At 37.5% G+C, this 27,730-nt stretch overlaps 2 protein-coding genes across 6 annotated transcripts in view; one reads left to right on the top strand and one right to left on the bottom strand.

The window, feature by feature from the left end:
• The window catches only part of LOC106869563 (lissencephaly-1 homolog), a 66,007-nt gene extending 57,591 nt beyond the window's left edge, over positions 1-8,416 (bottom strand). Inside the window, exon 1 of the mRNA XM_014915355.3 lies at positions 8,277-8,416. The gene's annotated coding sequence lies outside the window, so the exon portion shown is untranslated. The remainder of the gene's footprint in view (positions 1-8,276) is intronic.
• LOC106869560 (RNA N(6)-adenosine-methyltransferase mettl16) lies at positions 1,767-27,151 on the top strand. 5 transcript variants are annotated; one of them, XM_089341142.1, is made up of 8 exons: positions 1,767-2,300; positions 19,624-19,971; positions 21,063-21,203; positions 21,816-22,068; positions 22,837-22,906; positions 23,995-24,084; positions 24,872-24,997; positions 26,333-27,151. In XM_089341142.1, the coding sequence occupies exons 2-8, from the start codon at positions 19,650-19,652 to the stop codon at positions 27,140-27,142; spliced, it is 1,812 nt and encodes a 603-aa protein (XP_089197268.1). In that variant the 5' UTR covers positions 1,767-2,300; positions 19,624-19,649; the 3' UTR covers positions 27,143-27,151. The 5 variants fall into 5 exon arrangements, with proteins under 5 accessions (XP_089197268.1, XP_089197267.1, XP_014770835.1 ...); XM_089341141.1 differs by lacking the exon at positions 1,767-2,300 and adding an exon at positions 12,372-12,971; XM_014915349.3 differs by lacking the exon at positions 1,767-2,300 and adding an exon at positions 12,645-12,960.
• The last annotated feature ends 579 nt before the right edge of the window (positions 27,152-27,730 follow it).

The following is a 27,730-nucleotide window of genomic DNA, read 5'->3' on the forward strand; positions in this document are numbered from 1 at the left end:
CACATACACGCACACGCAATTGCCATGTAATATGAAAGAAACTGAACAAACACAAGTGACTGTTTAAAAAATAGAAATTACAATCGCTGTGATAGTGAGTAGCTTTGAGAAGGGCGTGGAGCTAGAAAATAATTGTTGGAAAAGGAATGTAAGTAGAAATGTTTGTGCAAGAACCCCCCATCCTGATAAGACCATATCAGTATCCCAGAAAAACTGAAAAAATATTTGTCCTTTTACAAAGTTACTACCATGAAGTAACTTTCGGTTAGCTTGTCTGTATGGAAGGGGGGGGGGTGAAGATACAAGAATTAAAGAGCTTCGAAGAAATCTGTTCACTCTTTTTCAAGGCAATAACACATCTCTCACACACACACACACACACACACAACACTACATGAAAAGAAGAAAAAAAAAAGAACTTTTATATAGTCTGTATGAAGCGTTATCTTTCGCCCCTTCCACCACCACAGCCCTGTGAACATCTCTGAACAAATAACCTGGAATCCAGCAGACTAAACGGAAACTGCCTTCCTCTGTGCCGACAGGCAGTTGTTCCGATGCAGGTTATTTGTGATTAGGTTCATTTTCTTTCCCTTCTTTTTTGCCTACAAAAACCTTTCACAATTCTCAATCAGTGAAAATCCAATTAACAACACTCCCTCCTCCCATCCCAAATTTCTAATAAGATTCAATTTATACAGAAACTCATGTGTAGAAGCACTTTGTACAGAGAAGATTCAAAACTTTAGGAACCTTTTTTCTATTTTCTTGTTATAATTCTTTTTCTGATCAATGATTTGTATTTATGTTCTTTGGTACTTACTAGAACAGTACTCATCAAGAATGACAGCTTATTTCTGCTGCCTGTCACTAAGTCTTAACCCTTTTGTTATCAAATTTCTATTGAATTGCATTGATTTTATTTCGATTAATTTTAAAAATAAGGGAAATTTGGTAAAATAGCAGTTATTATTATTAAGCTGATATTTGGAAGACAAACATAAAATTTTGAAGGAAGATTTTAACTTAGATCACATTAAACAGGAAGTTTATATCACAGACCCAAAAGTAGTCTTAGGCAGGTTTGTCCCAAAAGGGGCAGTATTTTTGCTTCAAGCCTTAATCCATTTTCTTTTCACACACACACACCCCTCTTTACCTTTCTCAAAGTCTCCCCCACTCTTCATTCCCAACAACTCCCCATTCCATCCAATGACAATTTCACAAGTCATACCAGTCTCTCTCTCTCTCTCTATACACACACACCTCTGTTATTCTATCATCTTTCCCCCTCCCCCCACCTCTTACACTATATCTTTCCCTCAATCTTCCCTCTACATTTCACTGCTTACCTGATTGTCGTTCTCTATCAATCTCTTACCTCACTACCTACCCCTCTGCCTACCATTATACTTTGTCTTCCACCCTTTTAATGCAGTCACTGCTTTCTCCTTCCAGCAGATGGCAACACCAACAAAACAGACACATGGTTATACATGTTAAGAATAGTTATGCAAGACAAAGAACAGACCAAAGATGAAGCGTGATCTTTATTTTTTTTTTTCTCTTTTTAAGCAGTCCCCCCCCCCCTCTTTAGCTTTAAAGTCTTCAGCTTGTAATAAACACCAGTCATTACTATAATGCAACAAGTAAACGGAGGTAGACCAGTTGCCGTTGGTCACATGCTGCACAAGAGAGCTGAGAGAAGACAGTTGTATCAATCAAGTTCTGCTCTCAACTGGTGTTGTATTGATTATTTTGCCAAAAGATTCATTGCTGATTCCGTGTACTTTAGCCACGAGATCACATCTCTCTTAATGGCAAATCATAGTAAAACCCCAAGCAACACTGATGGTAAGGCTGGACAACGATCTGTTGTCGCCTCTAAGCTAATGAAGAATGAGCTAATGAGTCATTTGATGCCAGAAATAACAACGGTCTTAGATATTGATGGATATAAAGATAATATCCTTAACAAGACGAGACAGTCACGGTTAGAATGTCAGTCAAACTATGGAAAAATCACTGAAAACAAAGAAATTTAAATATCTCGGCTTCGTGGCTGACATATATGTCACTTCCTTTTAGAGAACATTTCGTAACTTTGGGTGAAAATTGATCCATGACAACAACGTTTTGGGTGTTCCTTCGGGTCATGTGACTTAGCTTTTCAACAAAGCACCCGAATGACATGAGTACTGGGGTTTGTACAATCGACTAAAATCTCTAAAGATGATGCCCCAGCATGGCCGCAGTCCAGTAATCAACATTTTGGCACAAGGCCAGCAATTTTAAGCAAGGTAAGTGGTAAGTCGATTATATCGACCTCGATATTTGACTGCTACTTTATCAATCCTGAAAGGACGAAAGGCAAAGTTGAACTCGGCGGAATTTTAGCACAGATCATCAAGAACAGGGAGACATTTTGCTAAGCATTTTGTTCGACGCGCTAACGATTCTGCCAGCTCACCTTCAGTAAAATACAGCTATACATATTCGAAGAAAATCTAAGGAATATTCCAAGAAAAAGACCTTGAAAAACAAAAAATCAAATCAAAACCCTCTTATTTCCACAATACCAATGGGCAAAATTACGAATTTATCTCGTATCTAAAACGTACCTCAAATCCTTGCCATATGCTACATTTCCATCACTAAAGTTCATTTTCTTTCATAAATGCCAAGCTTCAAGAACTCAGTAGCAAAACAACGGAACAAGCACTTTCTTTAGTTCATCATTGACGTTAGTGCTTTAAATACGTTGGGGGGGGGGGCGACAAACACGCACTTAACGTTACATAACTAAAATCACCCCCCAACTATTTCTCCCCATAACTTTCTTTAAAATGCAGATTTTTAGTTAAATTTTCCGGAAACATGTTTGAGAATATAGAATACGATCATCTTGATAAAACTGAAAGAAAAATTCTCTGGGGAAATTTCGTTGAAAAAAAATGTATTTTTAAGGAAGTTTGGGGAAAAGAAAATCAGAGAGAGGGTACACATCTCCAGCTACGCCCTATATGTTATCCCAGGCATTATGACTACATCAATTAAAGGGTTTAGCATATTAAATTAAGCAGATCTATAACTGGTATTTACTGGTCAGATGGCGATAGTCAGATATTTAATCCAAAACTTATCTCTCACTAGAAAAAAAAACTATTAAAGCAACTACTACTCCCTTACAACTTTGTTCCAAAGTGGGATGTCACAGGGTAGCAAAAGCAAATAAGCATTCCTCAAATGACGGGTTCAAACCTTGCCATGGTTGACTTTGCGCATTGTTCAATAAAGACATCGATAATAAACGAGATAAATATGATCTATAGGACTTAGAACTAGAATTTGGGGAGACGGTAGCACCGAATGTATTGATTAAATAATGACTACAAGTAGGTGTTTGAGAGGAACTTCTCGGCAGAGAGACGTAAACGAGTGAACAGGTAAAAGTTGCGGGGGCGAGATTAGCTGACGACTTTGTGAAGATTATCGATCAAGGAAGGGAAATGAGGAGGTTTTGGGATCAAATTTGATGATCGAAGTATTAAAAACAGGAACAGGTTAAAAGTTATGAAATAAAATCTTCATTGTTATTTAAATAAGAAAAGGAGTGGAGTAAAGGGTTAAAAGAAAGAAAGAAAGAAAGAGAAGGAGCTGAATAAGATCGGAAAGAAGTTGGTGGGGGTGGGGTGAGAGATTAGTGTAAATAACAAGATCGAGGGGAAATCTGAAGGAAAACGGAGGAGTACAGGGTGAGAGAAAAAGAAAAACAACACAGGTTTCAAAATTAAGACAACAAGAGAACAGGTATGCGCTTAGTGTGTGTGTGTGTATATATATGCATGGCCATATTGCATAACTCCTGTTTTACCCTGGTCTTTTTCACTCCATTTTATAATATACCCACAGTGACCTATACAGATTAGAATATACACCCTCACAGACAATACACATATACACCCACTCAGTTCAGTAACATTGAGTAAGAGAGGTTCATTCATTCGAAACGTTTGTATTCAATGTCAGCATTTGGTTTCTAGTGTCTATCACATTTATATCCACACACACACACACACACAAACAAACAAAGTGAATAAAACTACAACAGATGTTAAAAGCACCAAACACATTCAAGGCAGGAAGCGGTGTTTAAAAAAAAACACACAGACTAAGAAATATTTGTCCGGCGAAGAAGCTATTAGTCATTGAGTCTTGTAAAGTCGTTTAGTTCTTCTCCACTGGAAGTACTCCCCCCCCTCACACACACAATGTAAATAAGGTCGGAAAGAAGAGTTCGATCCGACATCAACCAATAACCTGGACATTTTCTCCCTATACGACCAATTTGTATGTATTTTACAGAACTAATTAGTCTAACCACCAATATCGAAATTGTAGCATTCTTTCGGTAAAAATGTTATATTTGTCAATTGTTTTTTGAGAGAGGACGAACCGTGTGAAGCCGGCGAAATTTTGGAATATCTTATCACCACCTCATGGAGAAAAGACAAAGAATTGAATGGATTTTATTTCCCTTTCAAAGTGGGGTTTTTTTTTGGGGGGGGGGTCAAGTATTCCTGGGCTTTTATACAAGAATTACGAGTGAAGGAATTTTCTTCCAAATATTTCATACTTTTTTGCTAAATTTTTGCCAGTCAATTCTGAACCCTTTTCTTCACGAGTTGCTAATAGTTATGTCAAAACAATCCTTCCCAAACCATTATCAAGTCACTATTGGGGGTACAATAGCAGGTGACTGACTAGGAACACAGCACAATAATGATGGAACGAGTTATACAACACATCCGTCATCGTGTCCGACACAAAGCGTAGACGAGAGATAGATAATTTATAGCCATGTCTGTATGTATTCGTTTCGTCAAACTGATTTCGTTTTTTACATAAACTCTGAAGCTCTTCCAACATCTGACATGTTGAATACAAATGACATACCTAATTTAAATGTCCAACATAATAACTTGGCAACATAAAACATCTCGAAAACAAATGTTTAAAAAATATATTTTACCTAGGAATCAACTCATTTGACCTTCCTAGTTTCAATAGTTTGAGATATCAAAATTAATAGGCAATCTAGTGCCAAACCAATATCAAATTGTAAGTTGTTTGAAAGAAGGAAGGGTGTGTGTGTCAGATGAGAATATAGGTTGGAGGCGTCGAAAGTGTCCCTCATTAGTTTATTTGTAGCAGCTGTATGAGAGAAGGACTAGGTTGGGGTTTTTAGTGTCGGGATTGATACAAAAACATAAGGTGAAGGTAGTTTATCAACGTTGGATTCGATGGGACAGTATAAAAGCAAGCAATATATTTCGATCAGTTGAGCGTCGAACAAAATGCTTTGGCAGTAGTTGTGGCCCTTTAATATTCAGTGTTCAAATTCCGTCGAAGTTATTCTTTTGGGATCAATAAAAAATAAGGTAACAGTCAAGTACTGGAATCGATATGAATACACTGGGCACCTCTAGAGAGGTGCGTGGGTTAGAAACGAAATACTTAGGAAGGGTGGATATAATCATTTCAGACACATTTCTATCACTTCACTCATTCAGAGAACATTCAGAAAGTTATGAGGAAACGAAATATCGGAAGGAGGTGAACGCAACTAATTGACAAATATAGAAAAGTGAGAGGGAAAAAAAAAGTAATGCTACCATGAGCAGCAGTGAACACTGTATGTATATTTATGCGTGTGTGTATATACACACACTATATTAAATTCCAAGTCCCTCGAACATTACCTATCACTTAGCAATACTCGATATCGGTCTATACACCTAAATATCGACATACATCTGATCACAAGTATAGATAAAAACATACAGGTAAATCTGACAGGCGTAGACACAAGATCACACACAAACGCACCTTAACCAAATATCTAAAACGTGATGAATACAGGAACACCAATTTAATACCAACACCGACACAGACTGGACAAAAATAAATTCCTATAAATAATATATAAGCAATATGGCCAAGTGAGACCAAGTACTCTATGTCTATTTCCATTTGAACGGAACTAATTTTAACAAAACGATATCTAAATGAAAGCTGTCTTTTTATCGCTGAAAATGTGACTCAAACAAATTCAAAGAATTAGTCTTCGGTGACGTAATATTTAAAGAAAACACGTACATACGTATGTATGGGGTTATTCAAACAGATTGTGTGTGTAGACGCAAATCGGAGCATAATGACAAATTAAAATCTATTACAGCTTATAGGATGTAGAGACATCCAAAAGGACAAGTTAGTAATATAGACATATAATAAATACATTAAACAACGTAGACATATAGTGACAAACCTAGAGGCATACACACTCACACAATTACAATATTTTGCACACACACACACAGTATATATCGAACCCGAGAGGCAGTCTCCCGTCAAAGTCCATCCTGTCCTAGAAACGGGACGGCCACATTGAATAATTTAGCCCTGAATAAATTATGTCCAGAAAAAAAAAATCAGGGTGATCACGAGTGGAAAGTCTTTGATTATATCTGTTCAAACCAAATATGACCCCGGGGCTAAAAAAAATAAACAAGCAGCCTCCACGTAAGATGCCTCAACACGGACTACAAGAAATGGCAGTCAAATTTCCTCAAATCACACCATACTGTCTTCAAATAAAAGGACATAATGAACCGATGTAGTCCGAGATACATGGAAAGACGAAGTGGTCACATTTGGAAGGTCTTTCATCATGTCTGCTGCAATACGGCTGCCTTGAGCTTAGCACTATCTCACACACATACATGTCAAATACAATATATATTTTGACATATTACACAATAAGTAGTATAAATGTAAAAATAGACATACATCGGACACACCTATATATATATATATATATATATATATATATATATACACACGCACAACATAAAACATATAACTGACAACAGTAAGTTTAAGGTGAATCGGGAAAAGCTGTCCTTCGAAGTCCCATACTTTGGCGGAAAGGAACAGGATAAGTTTCCCCACCCGATCGCCCCCCACCGCTTTCATTTTCTAATATTCTTGGGTTCGATTCCAATATAAATCGAAAAATTCGACAATGCTTTTGCACACACCTCCCACGCCCCGTTTACTTTCGTAATCTCTTCTTTTTTGCACGAGGAATGGGACTTCGCAGGATGACTATCCCAAAAACTACTAAAAATACACCCTAGACGACGATAATAGCAAACCAGAATACATGTATGTGTGTGTATACATACATATACACCATCAATGACGAATAGAGAATACATACATACATCACATCCATAATAGCAAGACAGAATACATATATTTACACACACATTTATATATATCTACATATATATATATATATATATATATATATATATGTATATATATATTAGTAAGACGGAGGCGAGCAATCCAAAATTTGGAAGTCAGTGCCGACTTTTTCCTTGTAAATGTTTTGGCAGTCCTTCGATATTGGTAGGCTTATGTCAATCACCCCCACAACCTTTCCTTATGACATAGATAAAGAGGCGAGGCTGAAAAAAAGAGGGTGAATGACGTCGTCGTCTCCTCATACAGACACTCAGTAGACCAATACCGAAGGAATGTCATTGTTTTATATATAGACACACACTTACAAGCCATAACACCAAGACAGAATACGTACACACATCATCCACAGTCGGAACACAATACGTACATCTGAAATATACACACACCAAACACCACAGACAGAGGCATAAAAGATCACATTTATATCTCGCATATATATATATACACACACACTATATATATATAACAGATACTAATCGCAAGCCATGTATTACGTAGTAATGTAATATATTACACACGAAATATGACATCTATATATTTCATATACACTCACTGTCTCAAGCCCAGTGGTGTAAAATGTAAGACATATATATAAAATATAACAGACAAATACGATATATACGCATCAAATATGATGTCTATATAAAATACATACACATGTAACGCATATTTAACAGACACAACATATATATACATGTATATGTGTGTGTATATATATATATATATGTACACAGACACATAGAGAGAGACCATCTGAGAAGGCAAGCAGCCATATTGAAAAGTTAATTGATGTGGAATGAGAGAGGAAATCTTTTTGGAGGCGAATTATTGCAATGACGGAGGATGGAATGGAATATTATTCGGCAGAGATGTTAGTATTTTAGTTAGTGATCGGGTTTCTGTTTTCACTGTTAAAATCGAAGGGATTCTTTTCGACTTACCTTTGGTTATTATTTAGAACTTGTAGTCCCACCAGAGTAATAATAATCGTTAAAGGAGAGAGAGTGCGCAGAGGAGGAGGAGGAGAGAAAGAGAGAAACAGAGACAGGGGGAAAAAAGGAGACTGATAGATATAAATATAAAAACAGAGTAACGCGGAGACGGAAAGAGAAAGACTAAGCTTTCCGTTAGAGGCATTAAAGTTCCTCCTCTTCCTCCTGTTGTTCAAATCATATTAAGCTACTCCCACTTTCACTCACACTCTCACTGTTCAATGTTCAACTCCTCCCACTACTACTCCTACTGTTGCTGCTGACTGTTGCTGCTGTTCCCACTCACTGTTGCAGCTGCTGACTGTTGCTGCTGTCATTTTCCCGATTTCCCAGTTTCTTTCATTCGCGATCGCTCTTCATCTCCATCTTTTATTCATTCGCAATTCCTGTCTCTCATTCTTTCGTTCTGCATGTCTTTTATCCTTTTCCTGATTTCAGTTATTCGACTGCGTATTTACACACAAACAGACAGACACACACACACATAAAGGGATGTCTCTTTACACACATGTTTACAAATATGGGTGTGTGTTTTAGATATGAATATTGTATTTGGGTGGGTGTGAGTGTATGTGTATTATGTATATACATGTATAAATATATATATATACATATATATATATATATATATATATATATATATATATATATATATATACACACAGACACACGTACATTGCGTGTCATCATCGTACCTTCGATCGTTATATATATATATATATATATATATATACACACACACAGACACACATACATTGCGTGTCATCATCGTACCTTCGATCGTTACATATATATATATATATATATATATACATTAATACATATATACACACATCAAAGTATGCAGTATTATGACTCAATTACAATTGATCTTACCACTGAGTTTCACAGTGGACAGTTATCTAATAGATGCGCTCTTTGGGGACGGTAGTTTTTTTCCATACCTGCCATCTCTGAAGAGCATGTGTAGGAGACACTTTCCCATTATCTAATATTCAGTGCAAAACCAATTGTCACAATCAGGTGTAATGGATCTATAGCACATTAAACTTTGATTAATATCCGCACTCTACTGACAAATATGAGTGTCCTTTTGTTGCCATTTTTTCCCATACATGTCTCATGAGCACAGTTATTAAATAATTATCCAATAACCTAATATCTGGTGCAAAAGTAATTGATAAGATTGGCTTACCAGGGCCTATAATCATAACTAATTTGATTAATATGTTCATAAATATATAGAGAGAGAGAGAGGGGGAGAGAGATACGTTGGGACTCACAGAGGGGAGGTTAGGGGACTGAGACTCCTGGTGGTTTGCCATGCTTGGAAAGACATGTCAAGCTAAGTAAAAGCATGGTTGCTCTTGCATACAGGTTCATCCCTTGCAACACTCTCCAGCTGAGCATCCCTAATCTTGCAGGCTCATGGGTGCTGGTGCCACCCATAAAAAAACACCCATGCTGTTCTGTGTAGAAGCACCCAATCCACCCAGTAAAGTGGTTGGTGTTAGGAAGGGCAAACCGTTAACATCATGGTTTCATGTGAAATCCTGTTTCTCTTAACAGAAAGCATGATTAGACATTCATGTGACATGCTTTCTCCAGTCAATCATGTCTGTTGATTACCATAAATTATCTTTCCTTCTCCGAGAAAGAGGATGTCACAAGAAACCTTCCTGTTACTTTTTGAGGTCAAACATAGTTTTCAACTCTTTAATATTTAAATCAACCAAAATATTCTCCCTGTTTTATGATTAAAATGATTTTATGATCCAGCCTTTCACACTTGCCCTGCAATGTCATTCTAATAGTAAACAATCACATTGTCAAAAAACCCAAAGTTACAAGATGATATGAAAATAATGTGAATAAATAAGAATTACATTTGAGAGATTAATCTTAAAATGTTGCATTCGAATTAGATCCAGTCTGTCTCTTTGTATTCATTTGATTAAGTGTAGACACGCATGGTTGTGCAAGTTAAGAAGCTCATTTTGTACTGATATGGTTCTAAGGTTAGTCCCACAGGGATGCAACACATTGGCCAAATCTACCATAGCTCAAGACTGACCAATGTCTTGTGGGTGATTTTGGTAGAAAGAAACTGTGTAGAAGCCCATGTGAGTGTGTATGTCTGTGTTTGTGCCCTAACCACTGCTTGACAACCAGTGTTGGTTTGTTTACATCTGTTGGTTTGCAGTTTGGGAAAAGGGACCAATAGGGTACAAAACATAAAAAAATAAATACTGGGACCAATTTATTCATTGGGCTATGGCCCCAGCATGGCCACAGTCTAATGAGTGAAAGAAGTTAAAGACAAAAGGTCTAATTATTTGACAGATAGATAGATAGATAGATAGATAGATAGATAGATAGATAGATAGACAGACAGACAGACAGACAGACAGACATAGATAGATAGATAGATAGATAGATAGATAGGGAGATGTAAGTAGGTACATAGATAGGTAGGTAGGTAGGTAGGTATAGATGTATTTTATATACAAATGTATTTATATGTAAACACACTCAAACATACATATATACACACATATACATACATACATATATACACACATACATATATACACATACACACGTACATTCATACATACACAAACATGCATACATACAGACAGACAGACATGCATGTGTAACATACACACATACACAAACATGCATACATACACACACTTGTCCGTACGTATGTACATACGTGTGAGTATGGCCATGTAATATACGTATGTATGGAGAAAGAAGACAACACAATTCAAACGCAATAACAGATTCCATTTATGTCTCCGATGACGGAAGCGTCTCTCTTTAAGTTACTCCGAGTCCCTCGTTTCCGTTCTGTAGGTTTTCTTTATAGCAAACAACTATCGATTTCTGTCACTGTATCTATTTATCGATTTCTCAGTCTGTCTATTTGTTTTATCTTTGTCTATCTAGCTGCCTCAGCCCACTACATTCAACCAGTCTCTATATGAGCCTTTTATTTACTAGAAATAGCAACCAAGTCACCGATGGACTTCCATATCACGCACTCCTTCCACAGCTAACCTTTTTTTTTTTTTTTTTTGTAATTATATTTTTAAGCTTCGAATTTTTATGCTTTGAACATCATTTATTCAAAATTTGCGATAATAATAATAATAATAATAATAATGATGATGATGATGATATGGTGATAGTATTTGATAATTATATTCATCTGTATGTATGAGCGTTTCGTTGAATGGATTTCGTTTTTTATATGAAACCCAAATCTCTCTTGACATTTTGTCATGTGGAGTAGAAGAACTGACAAACAATAAATTCTCACATCGGAGATATTAATCGTTTAGTATTGTTGAAGATTTGACGAAAACCTGCTAAATCTCCTCCAAATTATATTCTGCTGTCTTAAAATAAAAATAAAACCCACATATTGGATGATGTAGTCCGCTGCCTTTGTATATATATATATTTTTTTTAAAATCAGACATGGAATGTTATTATGTTGTCATAATCATTCTTATAATTATTGGTTTCAAATTCCAACGAGGTTACCTTTGCCTTTCGTCCTTTAGGGGGTCGATCAAATAAATACCAGTTAAGCCCGGGAGTAGACGTAATCAACTGACCCCTCCCACGAAATTGCTGGCCTTATGCCAAAATTTGAAACAATTATTATTATTATTAATTATTATTAATTATTATTATTATTATTATTATTATTATTATTATTAAAGCGGCGAGCTGACAGAATCGTTAAGACGCCGTGCAAAATGCTAAGCAGTATTTCGTCCGTCTCCGTTCTGAATTGAAATTCCGTTGAGGTCAACTTTGCCTTTCATCCTTTCTAGATCGATAAGTTAAGTACCAGTTGCGTACTGGAGTCGATCTAAACGACTGGCCCCCTCCCCCAAAATTTAGAGCCTTGTGCCTAGTGTAGAAAAGATTATTATTATTATTATTATTATTATCGAATGAACAATATTTCAACACTTCACGTGCATACGAAGCAGAGGAGGCCATCGTGTAGCATCGTCTGAAGCCACCTTTCTGCCAGTTCTTTCATCCCATGCTGATGCAAGTTCTTGTCCTTGGAGGCAAAGAACTTCTTCACTGAAGCTTCCACTTTCGCTTAGTTGATGAAGCGTTGAGAGCACATGAAGTGAGTCCTGGATCAGAACAATAAGCCAGGGAAGATGTAAGTGTTGGTTAAACAATGGCCAGATTCTGGAACCTGTTGCCGAACATGGGCCTTTTGAATACAAGGTGATGCTCTGCGTCTGGGGGTGTTATGAGGGGGTACTTTACTATGAGCTCAAACAGAACGGTTGAACCATCAATACCAGCCAGGATTCCAAACAGTTGGAGCAGATGTATGCTATTATGTGGCAAAAATCCCCAGCATTGGTCAACAGAAAGTGAGGTCTTCAGCAGAAAGACAATGCAAGACTTCTTACCACTCGGATAACCCGGAATAAACTCCAGGAACATGAGGGAATTGAAATGATACCAGGCCCAACGTATACTCCACACCTTGCTCCCTTGGATTATTACTTGTGTGTGTGTGTGTGTAAGAACTTAATTCATAGCCATCAGGGAATTCGATGGAAAATTCATACGAAATATGAACGAGGTAAATAACAGGTGATGTAATGATCCTTCCCACCAATAACTGGATGTAGATGTATATGTGAGTGAGTGAGTGTGTCAGTGTGTCAGGGTTGCTATCAGTATTGAATAATTCACAGGATGAATCTATGCATCATAATTTTCAAATTCTCACAAATAATTGCTGTCATATTTGTTATGATAAGGCCATTTTCACATTGGCATATACACACACACACACACACACACACACACACACACACACATACACACACACACATACATACATACATATATATATATACATATATATATATATACATATATATATATATATATATATATATATATATATATATATACATATATATGCATACATATATATATATACATATATATGCATATATACATATATATATATATATATGTATATACACACACACATATATATATATATATATATATATATACACACACACATATATATATATATATATATATATATATATAAAGTTGTCACAGACTTATACTTTATGACAAGATCAAAATTATCTAATACTGTTACTAGAAATATCTATTTCTTGTTTAATTTTCTCATGGACATTGTCATAAAATATGGAACTTGTTGCTATAAATTGCTGCTGTGACATTCTATTCGTTTTAGTCTGCATCATAAACTGATATTTTATGTCTTTTCATGACTCAGTAACATCACCAATCTGTATTCATTATTATTACACCATTATATACTCCGTCCTCTTGTTTTCAAAATCCCTGCTTCTATTTTGATCGTCTGAACTGAATCTAATTTTAATAAAATCAAATAAAACTGTCATTCAGTACATTTACCCCCAACTCCACGTTTTTCTTTCACCCTTATTACCTCTACCCACTCACTTTTCCTGCTCTTCTACCCCCCAGGGCCCACCCTGAAACATTATCACCTCTGTCTTTATCTCTCCTTCCACCTCCATACTGATTACTTACACCCATTTTTGTAGAATGTGAGCAGCCATTTCGAAGGAAGTTGTTCTGGCCCCTTCCTTCATACTTTAACCCTTCATCATTCTACCATCAAGCTGCCTCCTCCACCCCCTATTTGACCTCCTCCCCCCACTCAGACAAAGTCTTAGTCTTGCAACTTACACTAGAGCTCACTTTGTGGAAAAGCCCCTGTGAAGGGGTTGGCATTAGGAAGGGTGCCCAACTTGAAGAAGTATGGCAAAGAAGCAGAGTGGAGCCCAAAGCAGTCGTTTGACATGTTGGACCCTATTGAAGCCTTTGGATCCCAACAGAACAGAAGCCAGACATTAAAAGGTTATGATGACAGCTGGATTTATCTTTTAATTGGTTCAGTCATTAGACTGTGGCCATGCTGGAGCACCATGCTAAAGAATTTTTCTTAGTTGAGTGAATTGACCCCCCGGGACTTATTTCTTTTTATGTCAGGAACTTATTTTATTGGTCTCTTTAGCAGAACTGCTAAGTTACAGGGGTGTAAACACACCAATACCAGTTGTCAAACAGTGGTGGGTGACAAGCACAGACACACACACACACATGCACATTCAGCAGAAGCCACTTATTGTGATTAATGATGCAATAACTGGTTGAAATCATTATCTTTGATTGTAACATTATAAGGCTTCTACAAGTTTTCTCTTACTTACATATGCATGTGTGTGTATATATATATATATATATATATATATATATATATATGTATGTATATATACACAAAGAGGGGCTGAAATGTTCCTGGCGTTAAGGGTATCACAAAAGATCTGGCTGGAGGCCTAAACTTCCAAGTTCTTTTAGAGGGCTTAGAAAAACTGAAGGACCACTGCAATAAGTGTGTGAATCTGAGAGGGGGGGAATACGTTGAATAAAATCACAATTAACTGATCCCCCTGTATTTTCTTTTACTCAAAGCCAGCAACTTTTCAGCACCCTCCCCCCTCTTATGTAAATATTACAAAGTTTCACATGCTTTTACACAGCTAAACACTTTTCCTGATGTTTTGATTCTTTATTTTTCCTCATTTAAGCATAAAAATGTAAATTTGTTCAGTTTTCCTTTATACCTTTCAGCTATTTTTTTTCCCTTTGTCCAAAATTCCCAAAGTATGAATTGGATTTTCTTCTCACCTATTAATTATAATAAACATAAATAAATAATACAATCCAAGGTAAGCTCATGAATGAAAACAATTTTTTATTATTGAAAAGACAGCATTTTTGGTGTGGTCTTTTTGTTGTTTTTTTCAATTAGGTAAAAACCTTCTGAAGTAGTTGCATTAGTAATGTGTAAAATTTTAGTCTCGCCCAATGACAAACATACCAGACAGGTCAGGTAAGTGTGTGCAAAAGAGAGAGAGAGAGAGAGTACTTAATATAATACGTAAGTGAATTTATATTCATGAAAAACTTATGACGTAATTTCTATAGAAAAGATTTCGATCAAAGTTTTTCTTTTCTCCGTGTCACAACCAACAATTTCTGTACAACAGAGCTGGGTTTGTTCTGATAAATCTCACCTGGGACCTGTTATATATTTATGAAACACATAACGTACCTGCCCCTCTCCCCCCAATCTCCCTAATAAAAGACAGAGTTTCAGATGAGGAATACCTCATCATAAAGGTAAAAACAGCAGGGTTTTTTTTTCTTTTTTGCTTTGTTTTATACTCTTCGTTTTCTTTCTGTTTCATTTTCATATAAAAGAAATTACAATTCTGGAAATTTTTCTCTTTTTCATTTTTTTTTTTAAACCCCCATCCCCCAAAACTCCCTTCCCCCGTTCTCCAGTTCCGTACCCTTTGTCTGTTTACATGAGACCTGGAATTCCTCATCCGAAACTCCGTCAAAAGATAAATGCCATAACCTTACCTTTTGCCTTCCTTTGCAACATTCCTACAAGAACTGACAAAAATGATTTCTCTTCAGATTATTGGAATGGTTTCTTTATTTTCTTTTTCATTTGGGTAACTTATAATGGCGCTGAGGTCAAGAAACTTCCTTCCTCTAAGATGTTCTTGCACCTAATGACCCATCAGTAAATATTTTGCATATTTTTATAAATAAACTAATCTAACCTTGCTTAATCTAATCCTCTCAGTATTATAATAGATTAGATTAAGTTCAGTTCAGTTTGTTTATTTATGAAATTCTTTACTCTTTTACTTGTTTCAGTCATTTGACTGCGGCCATGCTGGAGCACCGCCTTTAGTCGAGCAAATCGATCCCAGGACTTATTCTTTGGAAGCCTAATACTTATTCTATCAGTCTCTTTTGCCAAACCGCTAAGTTACGGGGACATAAACACGTCAAGCGATGTTGGGAGGACAAACACAGACACACACACACACACATATATATTTATATACATATATATGACGGGCTTCTTTCAGTTTCCGTCTACCAAATCCACTCACAAGGCTTTGGTTAGCCCGAGGTTTGGTTAGCCGACACTTGCTAAAGGTGCCACGCAGTGGGACTGAACCCGGAACCATGAGATTGGTAAGCAAGCTACTTACCACACAGCCACTCCTGTACAAAATATATCTCTTGGTCAATTGGAATATTTTCACGAGTAAATTTTATAAAATTTTTTTTCTATCTGTTATTTTTTACTTGTTTCAGTCATTAGACTGCAATCATGCTGGGGCACCGCCATGGAAAATTTTAGTCGAATGAATCAACCTCAATACTTACTTTTTAAGTCTGGTGCTTATTCTCTTGATCTCCTTTGCTGAACAGCTAAGTTATAGGAATATAAACAAACCAGCACTGGTTGTCAAGTGATGGTAGCGGACAAACACACACACACACACACACATAATAGACTTCCACACAGTTTCCATCTACCAAATTCACTCAAAATTATTGGTTGACCTAAGACTATAGTGGAAGACCCTTGTGGCCCCAGCTGGGTGGCCCAAGCTTCCACACAGTGGGACTGAACCTGAATCAAAGATTTTTAAAAAATGTTTGCAATTAATTTATATAAAGAGCCATATTTTATCAATTTAAATTAATTGCCTGAAAAATGAAAACGTAATTTTTTTAGTACATTTTTCTTACTTTTTTTTTTCTTTTTCGTCAATTATGCCTCTCTTGTTTTTCATATATCAAAGTGATTTGTGGATAATTTAGCTATGATTTCTAGTACATCGAGGCTCACTTTGTTTAAAATGCTTGGCCCCTGATCAACTGTGATTGAGCAGACCTACAATTAGAAACAGTCAAGTCGTGATCATCCCTTTTTAATTAAACATCATATATCTAGGACTACATTACAGAATCTGTCTGGCCTTTAAAAATAAAAATAAATAAATAAAGGCAATGTGTTACGATTTGAGGAAGATTTCGCAGTTATTTCTAACAGGACGAGAGAATGACTGACAAAATTTGCAGAGCATCGGACAATATGGCTGTTTACATTCCCTCCATAGTCTAATTTCATCTTTCATCCTTATGTGATCGATAAATAAAATACCAATCAAGCACTGGAGTTAATTTATATTCTTAAAGAGCGATCCTTCGGTATTGGTCTCCAGAGTATCGGTATGAGGAGACGACGTCTTTCACTATCTTTTTCAGCCTAGCCTCTTTATCTGCCATGAAGTAAGGTTGTATGAATGACGTTGTGTACCAATACCGAAGGATTGCTTTCTTTTAATGCTGCTTAGCCGCGAAGAGAAGATTACATCCAGGTGTACTTATTAATTGACAAGTGTTGGTTTAAACAGAGCATAACTATAGTTTAGTACCCCAACCTCTCATTTGTTTTTCTATGATTTTCTTAATAATGGTTTTAGTGAAATTTTGCCGATACTGAATATTTTCGATCTGTATTTATGATAGGCTAAAAGTAAGCTTCAACGTTTTTCAACATGCTTTCCAGTTTCATATAAATAACAAATAATAGAAGTCACGATTATGTCATATAGACTTTATTTTTGACGTTGCGCAACATTTAAGAGCAATTGTTGAACGGTTGAAAAGACATACACATCGTTTCTTTCTGAATATTTTAATGAATCTTTATCACCATCGTAATTGCAGTCGCAACCTTCTTAATCGTATTGCTGCAAAACGGGAATTCCCAAATATATATTATGGCGATCTTCCATATTATTTATATTATTAAAGGAATTATAACATATATTCATTGGAGGAGGAGGCGCGTGGCTTAGTGGTTAGGATGTTGGACTTGTGATCGTAAGACTGTGGTTCTGATTCCTGGACCGGGCGATGTGTTGTGTTCTTGAGCAAGACACTTCATTTCACGTTGCTCCAGTCCACTCAGCTGGCAAAAACGAGTAATCTGGCGACGGACAGGAGTCCCGTCCAGGTGGGGAATATACACGCCATTTGAAACCGGCCCTCATGCACCTGGCATAATTCAAGAAGGAAACATTTTATATTCGTTGGGACCCTAAAGTGTAGATATGTTCCTCTAAAACTCTTATTAGGGGCTCCAGTGTGGCTGAAGCACTCTCTGGGCAAATGTGGATTGAAAAGGTCGATTGATACTGAACATTACTTCCGCTTTCTAAACACATGGCGCTTCACTCACAGCAAACATTATAAGAATATAAGAATATATTTTATATACTCACACATCTGTGTGTATATATATATATATATATATATATGTGTGTATATATATATATATATATATATATATATATATATATATATATATGTGTGTTCTAGGTAACGTTTATAATACCTCTGCTTGACAACCTATATTGACGTAATTTAAAGAAACTCGTAACATTTAACGCATAAAATTTTCTTTGGTAAGTTTATATTATTCAAATTTTATTTTAGCGAAACTTGATTGTCAACTTTAATTAAACATAACAATCATCGCAGACGTTCCCTCCGTGACCATTTCGTTTACTTATTATCATTATTATTGTTTTGTTTTTCAGAGCGGACTTTCGGAATAGCGATTGTTTTCCTTCCTATTTTAAAACTCCTGATTTTCATTCAACAGGAATTACGATCATAAAAGACCTTTTTTTTTTCATTTTTGCCCCCTAATCCCGTGTTGTTTTCCTTCCCCGTGATAGCTGCTCCCGAGATTCCACCTTTTCAGGTGTAATATCTCGGATTATATTAACCAACTCGTCTTCCTTCCTATTTTAGAGACCGTAAGTTGTAAGTTGGTGCCTTGAAGAATTTTCGCTGCTATTTCTAGCAAATCCGTCCATCACATTATATGTTTGTCCTTCGTCTCTTTTGAAGTGAAAATATATAAAATATTGTATCACTAATTATTTTGACAACCGAATCAGTAACTTTCAGCTTTCATTTACTGTGTAAAATTCTCTGAGAGCTGATTTAAAAAAATATATTTTGCTCCATCGCAGAATATCGGAGTAAAGTAAGGGAGGAATCCTAATGAACTTATTGTGTTCGGTGCTCAGGTGCACCACGACTCATCAGAAAAAGGAACCCAAAGTGCATGGACAGTTCGTAGAATATGCACAGGAAGTAAACAGGGAAAAAGTCGAAAAAAAGAAAGAAATAGGAGTGGTGGCATCAGGTGCACTTTTGGCGAATTTCAGGAAGCATGAAAGTTTTGAAAGACGTCACGATAAATTAAAAATTGATGCAAATAGTTTACCAGAACATTCTCTGTTGCTTATTATTATCATCATTATTATTTTTACAGTTCTGTTGGATGAAGAACTCTTGAAAATGTCTTTGAACAAATTCATGCATCCCCGGAATCTATACAAAAAACGCAAACCTAACTTCAAAGAATTAGCCTTGAAATATCCAGAATTTCGAAGCTATTTGGAACAGAATCTTTCTGGTAAACTAGTTCTTGATTTCAAGAATCCTGCAGCTCTTCGCTTGCTCAGTACCATTCTTTTGAAGGAAGATTTGGGGCTGGAAGTCGACATCCCTACCAATCGTTTGGTGCCAACCATTCCACTTCGGCTGAACTACATTCACTGGATTGAAGATCTGATTGTCTCTCATCAATCCTCTCTTCCCGTCCAAGGTATTGATATTGGTAAGTGTGTATCTATAGTTATATCTGTACATGGCTATGTGTCTGTGTGTGTCTAGGTGTATCTGTGTGTATGGGTGTTTTTGTGTAACTGTATGGGTCTGTTGAGTGTATGTGTGCATCTGCATTTTTACCTGTGCATGTGCATGCACACATTTGTGTATAACCATGTATCTATGAGTTCAGTAGGGGTGGTCAGGATATGTAGAAGGCTGCTTCTGTTGCAGACTGTTTCAGCATGAATGATGAAAATAGATATGAAACTAATAGGGAGATGGAGGCACAGCCACAGGGGCCCATGGTGGTAATTAGTTGGGGGATGGGGTCAGATGTGGTTGGATCCTGAAGTTGTGATTAGGGTTCCTTAGTTTGAGGGTTTGAAACCTGAAGGATGAGATCAGATTATTCAGAGAGAGAGACAGACAGATGCACACATATGTTCAAGCTTATAATGAAGGCCAATTAGAGAAGCTATAATTAGTCCTTGAAATGGCATTTAATTAGAGTAGGGTGTGGTAGACAGAAGTACTACATCACATGACACACCATTTAGCAACCATCAGGGGACAATAGCTGTTGTTGTTTAACCCTAGGTTAGCCTTGATCAAGCAGTCCTGTAATGCGATGTGTTCCAACCATGACCATCCTGTTGTTTTTTATATCATGGACTAAATTTTCCAGTGCGTCCTTTATTTAAGACTTCTTTGAATGAGATTTGGTTGTTATTTCTGGCATGGCCTTTTTCATTGGCTCCAGCAGTGAGGGTCGTGGGTGGCAGTTTATATATGACAGGAGGAGTTAACTTTGATTATTCCTCTGCTCCCTGGAGTTGGAACAACTAACATTTGCTTTGGTTCTTCAGAGTATCTGCTTTTGGGAACTGAGAAAGAGGAAACAGTGGTTCCATTCCTGTGTTTCCTCTTGAAATCCTTTCACTATTCTATTTCTGTTGAAATAATCTGATTTTCTCATATTAACACTTGTGATGCAAAGACACTTGAGACCACTCTTGGTTCTTTTATACAAATTCTGCTTTAAAGAATTATCATGAAATGAATACAAAACGGATTCTCTTTTGCTTCCTCAACTCACAGGTACCGGATCTTGTTGTATCTACCCTTTACTGGGCCATAAGCTCAATGGCTGGAAGTTCTTAGCCACAGAACTGGATGAAGAAAGTGCAGCCAAAGCAATAGAAAATGTAGAAAAGAACAACTTTCAAGACTCCATAACGAGTAAATGCCTTTTTTTTTTCTTTTCCATTTTTTTTTATTTACAATTCTTGCATTTAAAAAAATCTATGTCATCATCATCATATGTCCATGTTTCATACTGACACAGGCTGGATAGTTTAACAGGACTGGGTGTGTCCAAGGATTGCATCAAGTGTCTGCTTTGTACAGCTGGAGGCCCTTCTTTATAGCCAACCATTTTACAGTCAACTTGGTGCTTCCTAATGCCAACCACTCTGAGAGTGTAGTGGGTGCTTTTTATGTGCCACTAGCACAGAAGCCAGTCAGGCAGCACTGGCATTGACCATGTTCAGATGGTGCTTTTTACATGCCACCGGCACAGGGGCCAGTCGGTAGAGGACTGGCATTGACCATATTTGGATGGTGCTTTTTACGTGCCACCGGTACGAGGAGCCAGTCAGACGTCACTGGCATCGACCCACGTTTGAATGGTGCTTATTACGTGCCACCAGCATGGGTGCCAGTCAGGCGACACTGGCATTGGCCACAACTACAATTTCAATCTTGATTTGATTTTGATTTTACTTGACTCGATAAGTCGTCTCAAGTGCAGCGTATCACTCGATTTTTTTTTTTTTTTTTTTTTTTTTTTAGTTAAGAAAGTCAGCAAACTGGAGAGTTTGAGATCAGTGGTGGAAGAAACTAATGAGACATATGATTTCTGCATGTGTAACCCACCATTCTACAGCAACGAAGAAGAGCCAGTGGTTGCTTCACCTTTCAACAAACGAGCAGCACCACATGCAGCTGCGACGGCCAGCAGTGTGGAGAGTGTTACGTGGGGTGGGGAATATCAGTTTGTGAATCAGTTGATCCAGGACAGCCTAGTGCTGCGCAACAGAGTCAGGTAAGTTACATCCTGCAGTGACAGGAGTGTTTGTGTTAACATCTGTGTGTTTGTGAAAGGCTGAGAGAGGCTGACAGAATCGTTGCTATCCTGGAGAGAGCAATATAACTGATTCCCTTCGTTGTCAAGATATAAGAAATATCTCTCCGACAACAAATCTACCCCTTTTCTTCCTTCTATCATATATTTACATCTCAATACCTCACTTGGAGCATCCATCCTATTTCCAAGTCTCCCTTTCAGGCAAGAGACCTCTTTAGTCCTGCAAGTTTCAAGGCAGACTCAGTTCTGGTGCTAGTAGACCGTGTTTGAGGTTAGGAAGGGCATCCAGCCATAGAAACCATTCTAAAACTGAGAAACTAGGGCAAGGCTTGCTCTGTCTGACCTTTTCACCCTGTCTCACTGTCCAACCCATGCTAGCATGGAAAGCAGACATAAATACTAAAGTACATATTTCTTTTTCTTCATGAACTTACTTTGAGGCAGGTATCACAGTATCAGGACAGATAAGGGGACATGGGATTTAGAGCAGAGGCACTGTGCCATAGACTTGACCAAATAATAGCTGCCTGGGAAGAGTAATCATGTCTTACTGATGTTTTTTTCAGAAATCGTTTTAGTGAAGAAAATTTGATAAAAACTGGGCAGTTTTGCATAAAACACAAAATGGGTTTTTTGTTTTAATTACTATCGTCTGTTATGGATAATATTTTGTAAGTTAATTAATATAATTAATAGTGGTAATTAGTATTTTGTTTTGTCTCCTAGGATTTATACCAGTATGGTTGGCAAAAAGCAGAACTTGTTGGCCCTGAAGTACGAGTTAAGGAGTTTGAAGGTATTTGTTGCTGTTTTGGTTCTTTTTTTTATCTACAACAAATTGTATTCATCATCATCATTCTTCTGTCTTCTTTTCTATGCTTGAGTGGGTGGGGTGGGGTTTTTTTGAAGCATATTCTTTACAACTGGATGCCCTTCCTGTCTCCAACCATTACCTGATTCCAAGCTAAGTAATGTTTCTCTATAGTCAGACATGTTTTTGACAGACTATTGGCAGTGGACATTCATTTACAACAATCCTCTGATGTCAAACAAGGAGACACAAATACATTCACAAATCTCAACTCTCATGCATCTATACATATATATGACAAGGCTTTGGTTGGCCCGGGGCTATAATAGAAGACACTTCCCAAGGTGCCATGGGAACTGAACCTGAAGCCATGTGGTTGAGAAGCAAGATTCTTAAGTACACAGCCATGCTTGCACCTCACATTAATGAACTCAAATAATGTCAGTTTGCTTCAAGCTTGTATTGAGATTGACAACATTTGGGATTAAAGAATGTTATCTACCCTGGGTCAGTTCATTCAACGAGCAAAAATGAATAATCTCGAGATGGACCAGTCCAGTGTCGGGGGAACATATATACCACAGAATCTGGGAAACCAGCCTTATGAGCCTTTTTTATTTTTCTTCTTGAATGCTCAAGATCATTTAAAGGGTTCATTGACCCCTTAGATATACTTAGCAGTATTTTGTCCATCTTAACGTTTTGAGTTCGAATCCTGCAAAGGCCAGTTTTACCTTTCATCCATTCAGGGACAATAAAATAAGAACCAATTAAGCTTTAGGGTCAATCTAATCAACTATCCTCCTCCTGCCAAATTCCAGCCCCTGTGCCTTCAGTAGAAACGATTATTGTTGAGGTGAGTTGGCAGAATCGTTAACGTGTCAGACAAAATATTTAGTGATATTTCTTCCAGCTTGACATTCTGAGTTCAATTCCTGTCGAGTTTGACTTAGCCTTTCATCCTTTCAGGGTCAACAGAGTACCAGTGAGGTACTGGGGGGAAAACGACAGGGATCCCCTGCTCCTTCCCTTCAAATCTGCTGACCTTTTTGCCTTTCTCTTTTTCCCTTTAGGTTCCGGTCTTCTCAAGCACAGAATTCTGTCAGGGCAAAACAATGAGGTGGGGCCTGGGCTGGAGCTTTGACGAGAGCGTCTCTTTTACCGTGAGTACCACTCATCTTGTGTGAGTGAGCGTCTGAGTGTTACTTGTGCTGTTATGGTTGATCTATGGACAGATGTTGCTAGTGAAATGTCTACCCAAACAAATTAGCTCTCACCAGGGCTTTTTTTTCTCTTTTGCCAAAAATGCTAAGTAACATATACATAAACAAACCAACACTGATTGTCAAGGGGTAGGAAGCATAAACACAAAGATATACCCCTACCCACACACATATATAAGCATGTACATATACGGTGGGCTTCCACACAGTTTCTGCCTACCAAATTCATTTACACGGCATTAGTCAACCTGGGGTTATAGTAGAAGACATTAGCTCAAGGTTCCGTGCTCTGGGATTGAACCTGAAGCCATGTGGTTGCAAAGCAAGCATCTTAATCGCACAGCCAGTCCTGCATCAGACCGTTGTGCAATTGATGTCCTTTAAATTGTGATTTTGTGTCACGGTTGGCTTCATAAGCCCTTGTCGTGGTTGTGTGGTCATGAGGTTTGCACCTGTGTGATTTTGTGTTCCATCCCACTGCACAGCATCTTGGACAAGCCTCAAGCCAACCCGTGCCTTGTGTATGAAGTTGGTAGATGGAGACTGTGTTGAAGCCCATCATATATCTGTGCGTGTGTGTGCTGACATCTGACTTTTCCCCACTCTCATTAATTATTTCCAGTTCCATTTCTTCTTCATCTGTGCCCACCTCTCCCCAATATATCAATATAGCAATCTTCAAATGTTATTTATTTCTATTTTATTTGGGTTTTTTTCTCTCTTTCAGAAATCTTATTTCAAAGCTGAAAAGAAAAAAGAGAAAATGCCCCTGGCACTTTGTATTCCAACTGAAATTGCCATTGACTTTCTCACCTTATGCATTCACATCAAAGAACTTTTGCAGGAACTGAAGGTATTTTCTTTTTCTTTATTAGTTGTTGCTGTGTGGTTAAGAGACTTGCCTCCCAAGCATGTCGTTTTGGGTTCAGTCCTGCTGTACAGCACCTTGGGCAAGTGTCTTTACTATATGCCTGGACTGACCAAAGCTTTGTGAGTGAATTTGGTAAACAGAAACAATAAGGGAACTTCATCATCATCATTTAATGTCTTCCATGCTGGCAAGAGTTGGGAGGATTTGACAGGAGCTCTCCAGACTCCGATCGTCTGTTTTGGCTTGGATTTTATGGCAGGATGCCCTTAGAGTGTTCTGGGTGCTTTTTACATAGCACTAGCATGAGTGCATTTTATGTGGCACCGGCACCTGCAAGACAAATACCTCTCAGCTGGGGGAGGGAAGGAGGAGTGGGGTCGTGGCCATAAAAGACATTCCTGTATTTATGAATGGCCACTGTTTTACTTAGCTTGACATGTCCCGTATGTATATATATATATATATATATATTTCATATGTATGTGTTTGTATTACTGTCTTTTTGCTGTAACATGTAAGAGTTGTAAATGAGTATCACTGTTATATAAGCAGTGTCATTCATTTCCAAACTAGCTGTGCAAAAATATTCCTTTGTTTGGAAACAGGTGAGGGTTGGTGACAGGAAAGACATCCGACTATGGAAATCTACCTCAACAAGACTCCATCTGACCCATGCAGGCATGGAGAAACAGATGTTAAATGATGATGATAATTTCCCCCCAAAAAAGAGACAGCTCAATTGGTAGAGCATCAGACAAACTGATTTGTGGTTAATCCCCCCCCCCTCGTGTATAGATTTGAGATAATGTACAAAAACAATATATTAGAAGAACTGAAATATATTTAAGTCTTACTGTGGGTTAAATATGAATGTGAACACATTCGTTCTCTACTATTAGTGCGTGCAAAAAAGACAGAGTGGTCAATAAACCATGAAATGGTATGTAAAGAAACCTCCCTCACCTTTTGTTTTTTCTGCATATCAGTTGCATAAAAAGAATGCATTTACATTATTATTTGACCCACAGGCAGGCTTTGCTCTGTTTAAATTTATTCCAGTTCTGATTAAGCTGTATTTCACTTAAAAATAGATATCAAACATAGTTTATTCTGTATAATATTTGAAGCTAATTAAGTTGACAAAATGTTTAATTAATTGGCAAAGCAGAAAGGATTCTGACCTTGTCAACTGCAGCCTCAGTCCATGTAGCTGTAAACAGATGAATTTAGCTCTCATGGGGAACAATGTGACTTAACCTGTTCATTTCATATTTTATTGAAAACCTTGTCTCACTTTCTTTTCTCTCTTTCTGTCAGATAAACTATGTTGAGACAAAAAGCAACAAATGGATTTTAATCATGAGCCTTTTTGCAACAGAGAACACTTGGTCTCATCAAAGACGGCAGCGCCGACAAAGACTGCGAGAAGAACAAAGGAAACTTTCACTTGCCAAAGACTGTGAAAAGGCAACCCCTTCTTTCAACCCTACCTGTACTTCCTCTTCTTCTTCATCTTCTACCTCTGTCAACTCCGACAGTAAAGTTTGCCAGCCAGGCTTGTCAACTGAATCAGTTGATGGCAGTGGATGTTGTATAAGTGACTCTTGTGGCACTGGTAAAAAACCTGTGTCCAAAGAGTCTGAAGATGCTGCAGTTGAATCCATTGTTGAAGAGGAAGCTTCTTCTTCTTCATCAATTGAAACAGTGACAGCAACATCTTCTGCTAAAAGGAAGAGAGAGTTGGAAAGTTATAAAGAGGATGAAGATGGGGAGACGACTGCAGCATCCAGTAACAAAAGGGGTAGAAGAGGAGAGTTGGGGGTGAGTGGGGGTCAAGAGACTGAGTGTCAGGTTGATTGTACAAGTGAAGGGGGTAGAGAGAAAGAGGAGTGCAATGAAAATAGAGATGTGCAACCGAAAAGGGACAGGTGCAGCAATGCAGCAGATGTTGCTCGTTGCAGTTTGTCAAAGGAAAGTGAAGCTAAGAAAGATTATCTCTTTCAGTGCACCATGTTTGTGAAGAGGAAACTCACCTACATGCAGCTGGAGCTTGCATTGGTTGAAGGGGACAACAGGGAAATGCTTCATCAGTTATTACAGTTTTTTAGAAATAAACTGTTGCCATGACAACGACAACGAGGTATTTTTGTTTTGTTTTCCATCTCCATTAGTTTTGTTGTTATTTCATTGATTTATTTGCTATGTTTTCTCTTTCATTCTTGTTTGCTTAATTAGTAGAAACCAGTTTCATTCCTATTCCTGAATAATTGAGAGTAAAAAAAACAGGACAACCAACGTGGAGACAACTATTCAAATGAATGGGTGCAGGGTGGTTAAAGTGTCCACTTCACACCCTTGTGGTACTGGGTTCAATCCCAAAGCACGATCCCTTGGGTAAGTGTTTCCTATGATAGATTTTGGTTGAAAATTACTTTGTCAATAGAATTTGGTTAAGATGCTTGCATCCCAACCCCGTGGTCTTGTGTTCAGTCCCACTGCCCAGCACCTTTGATCGGTATGTTCTACTATAGCTCCAGACTGACCAAAGCCTTGTCTTTTGCTTGTGGGAAACCTGGTTGAAGCCCCCTTTCACTGAACTTCTTGCATGTAACACATCGTCTTCTTTCAAGCATCTCAACAATCTCACCAGACCAACTTTGAGGGAAGCAGGAAGTGACACGGAAAGGGGGGAACTATCGCTTTCAGCATCTGAAA

Source organism: Octopus bimaculoides, chromosome 24 (assembly GCF_046866305.1).
Source record: "Octopus bimaculoides isolate indiv1 chromosome 24, ASM4686630v1, whole genome shotgun sequence".
Classification (NCBI taxonomy): domain Eukaryota; kingdom Metazoa; phylum Mollusca; class Cephalopoda; order Octopoda; family Octopodidae; genus Octopus; species Octopus bimaculoides.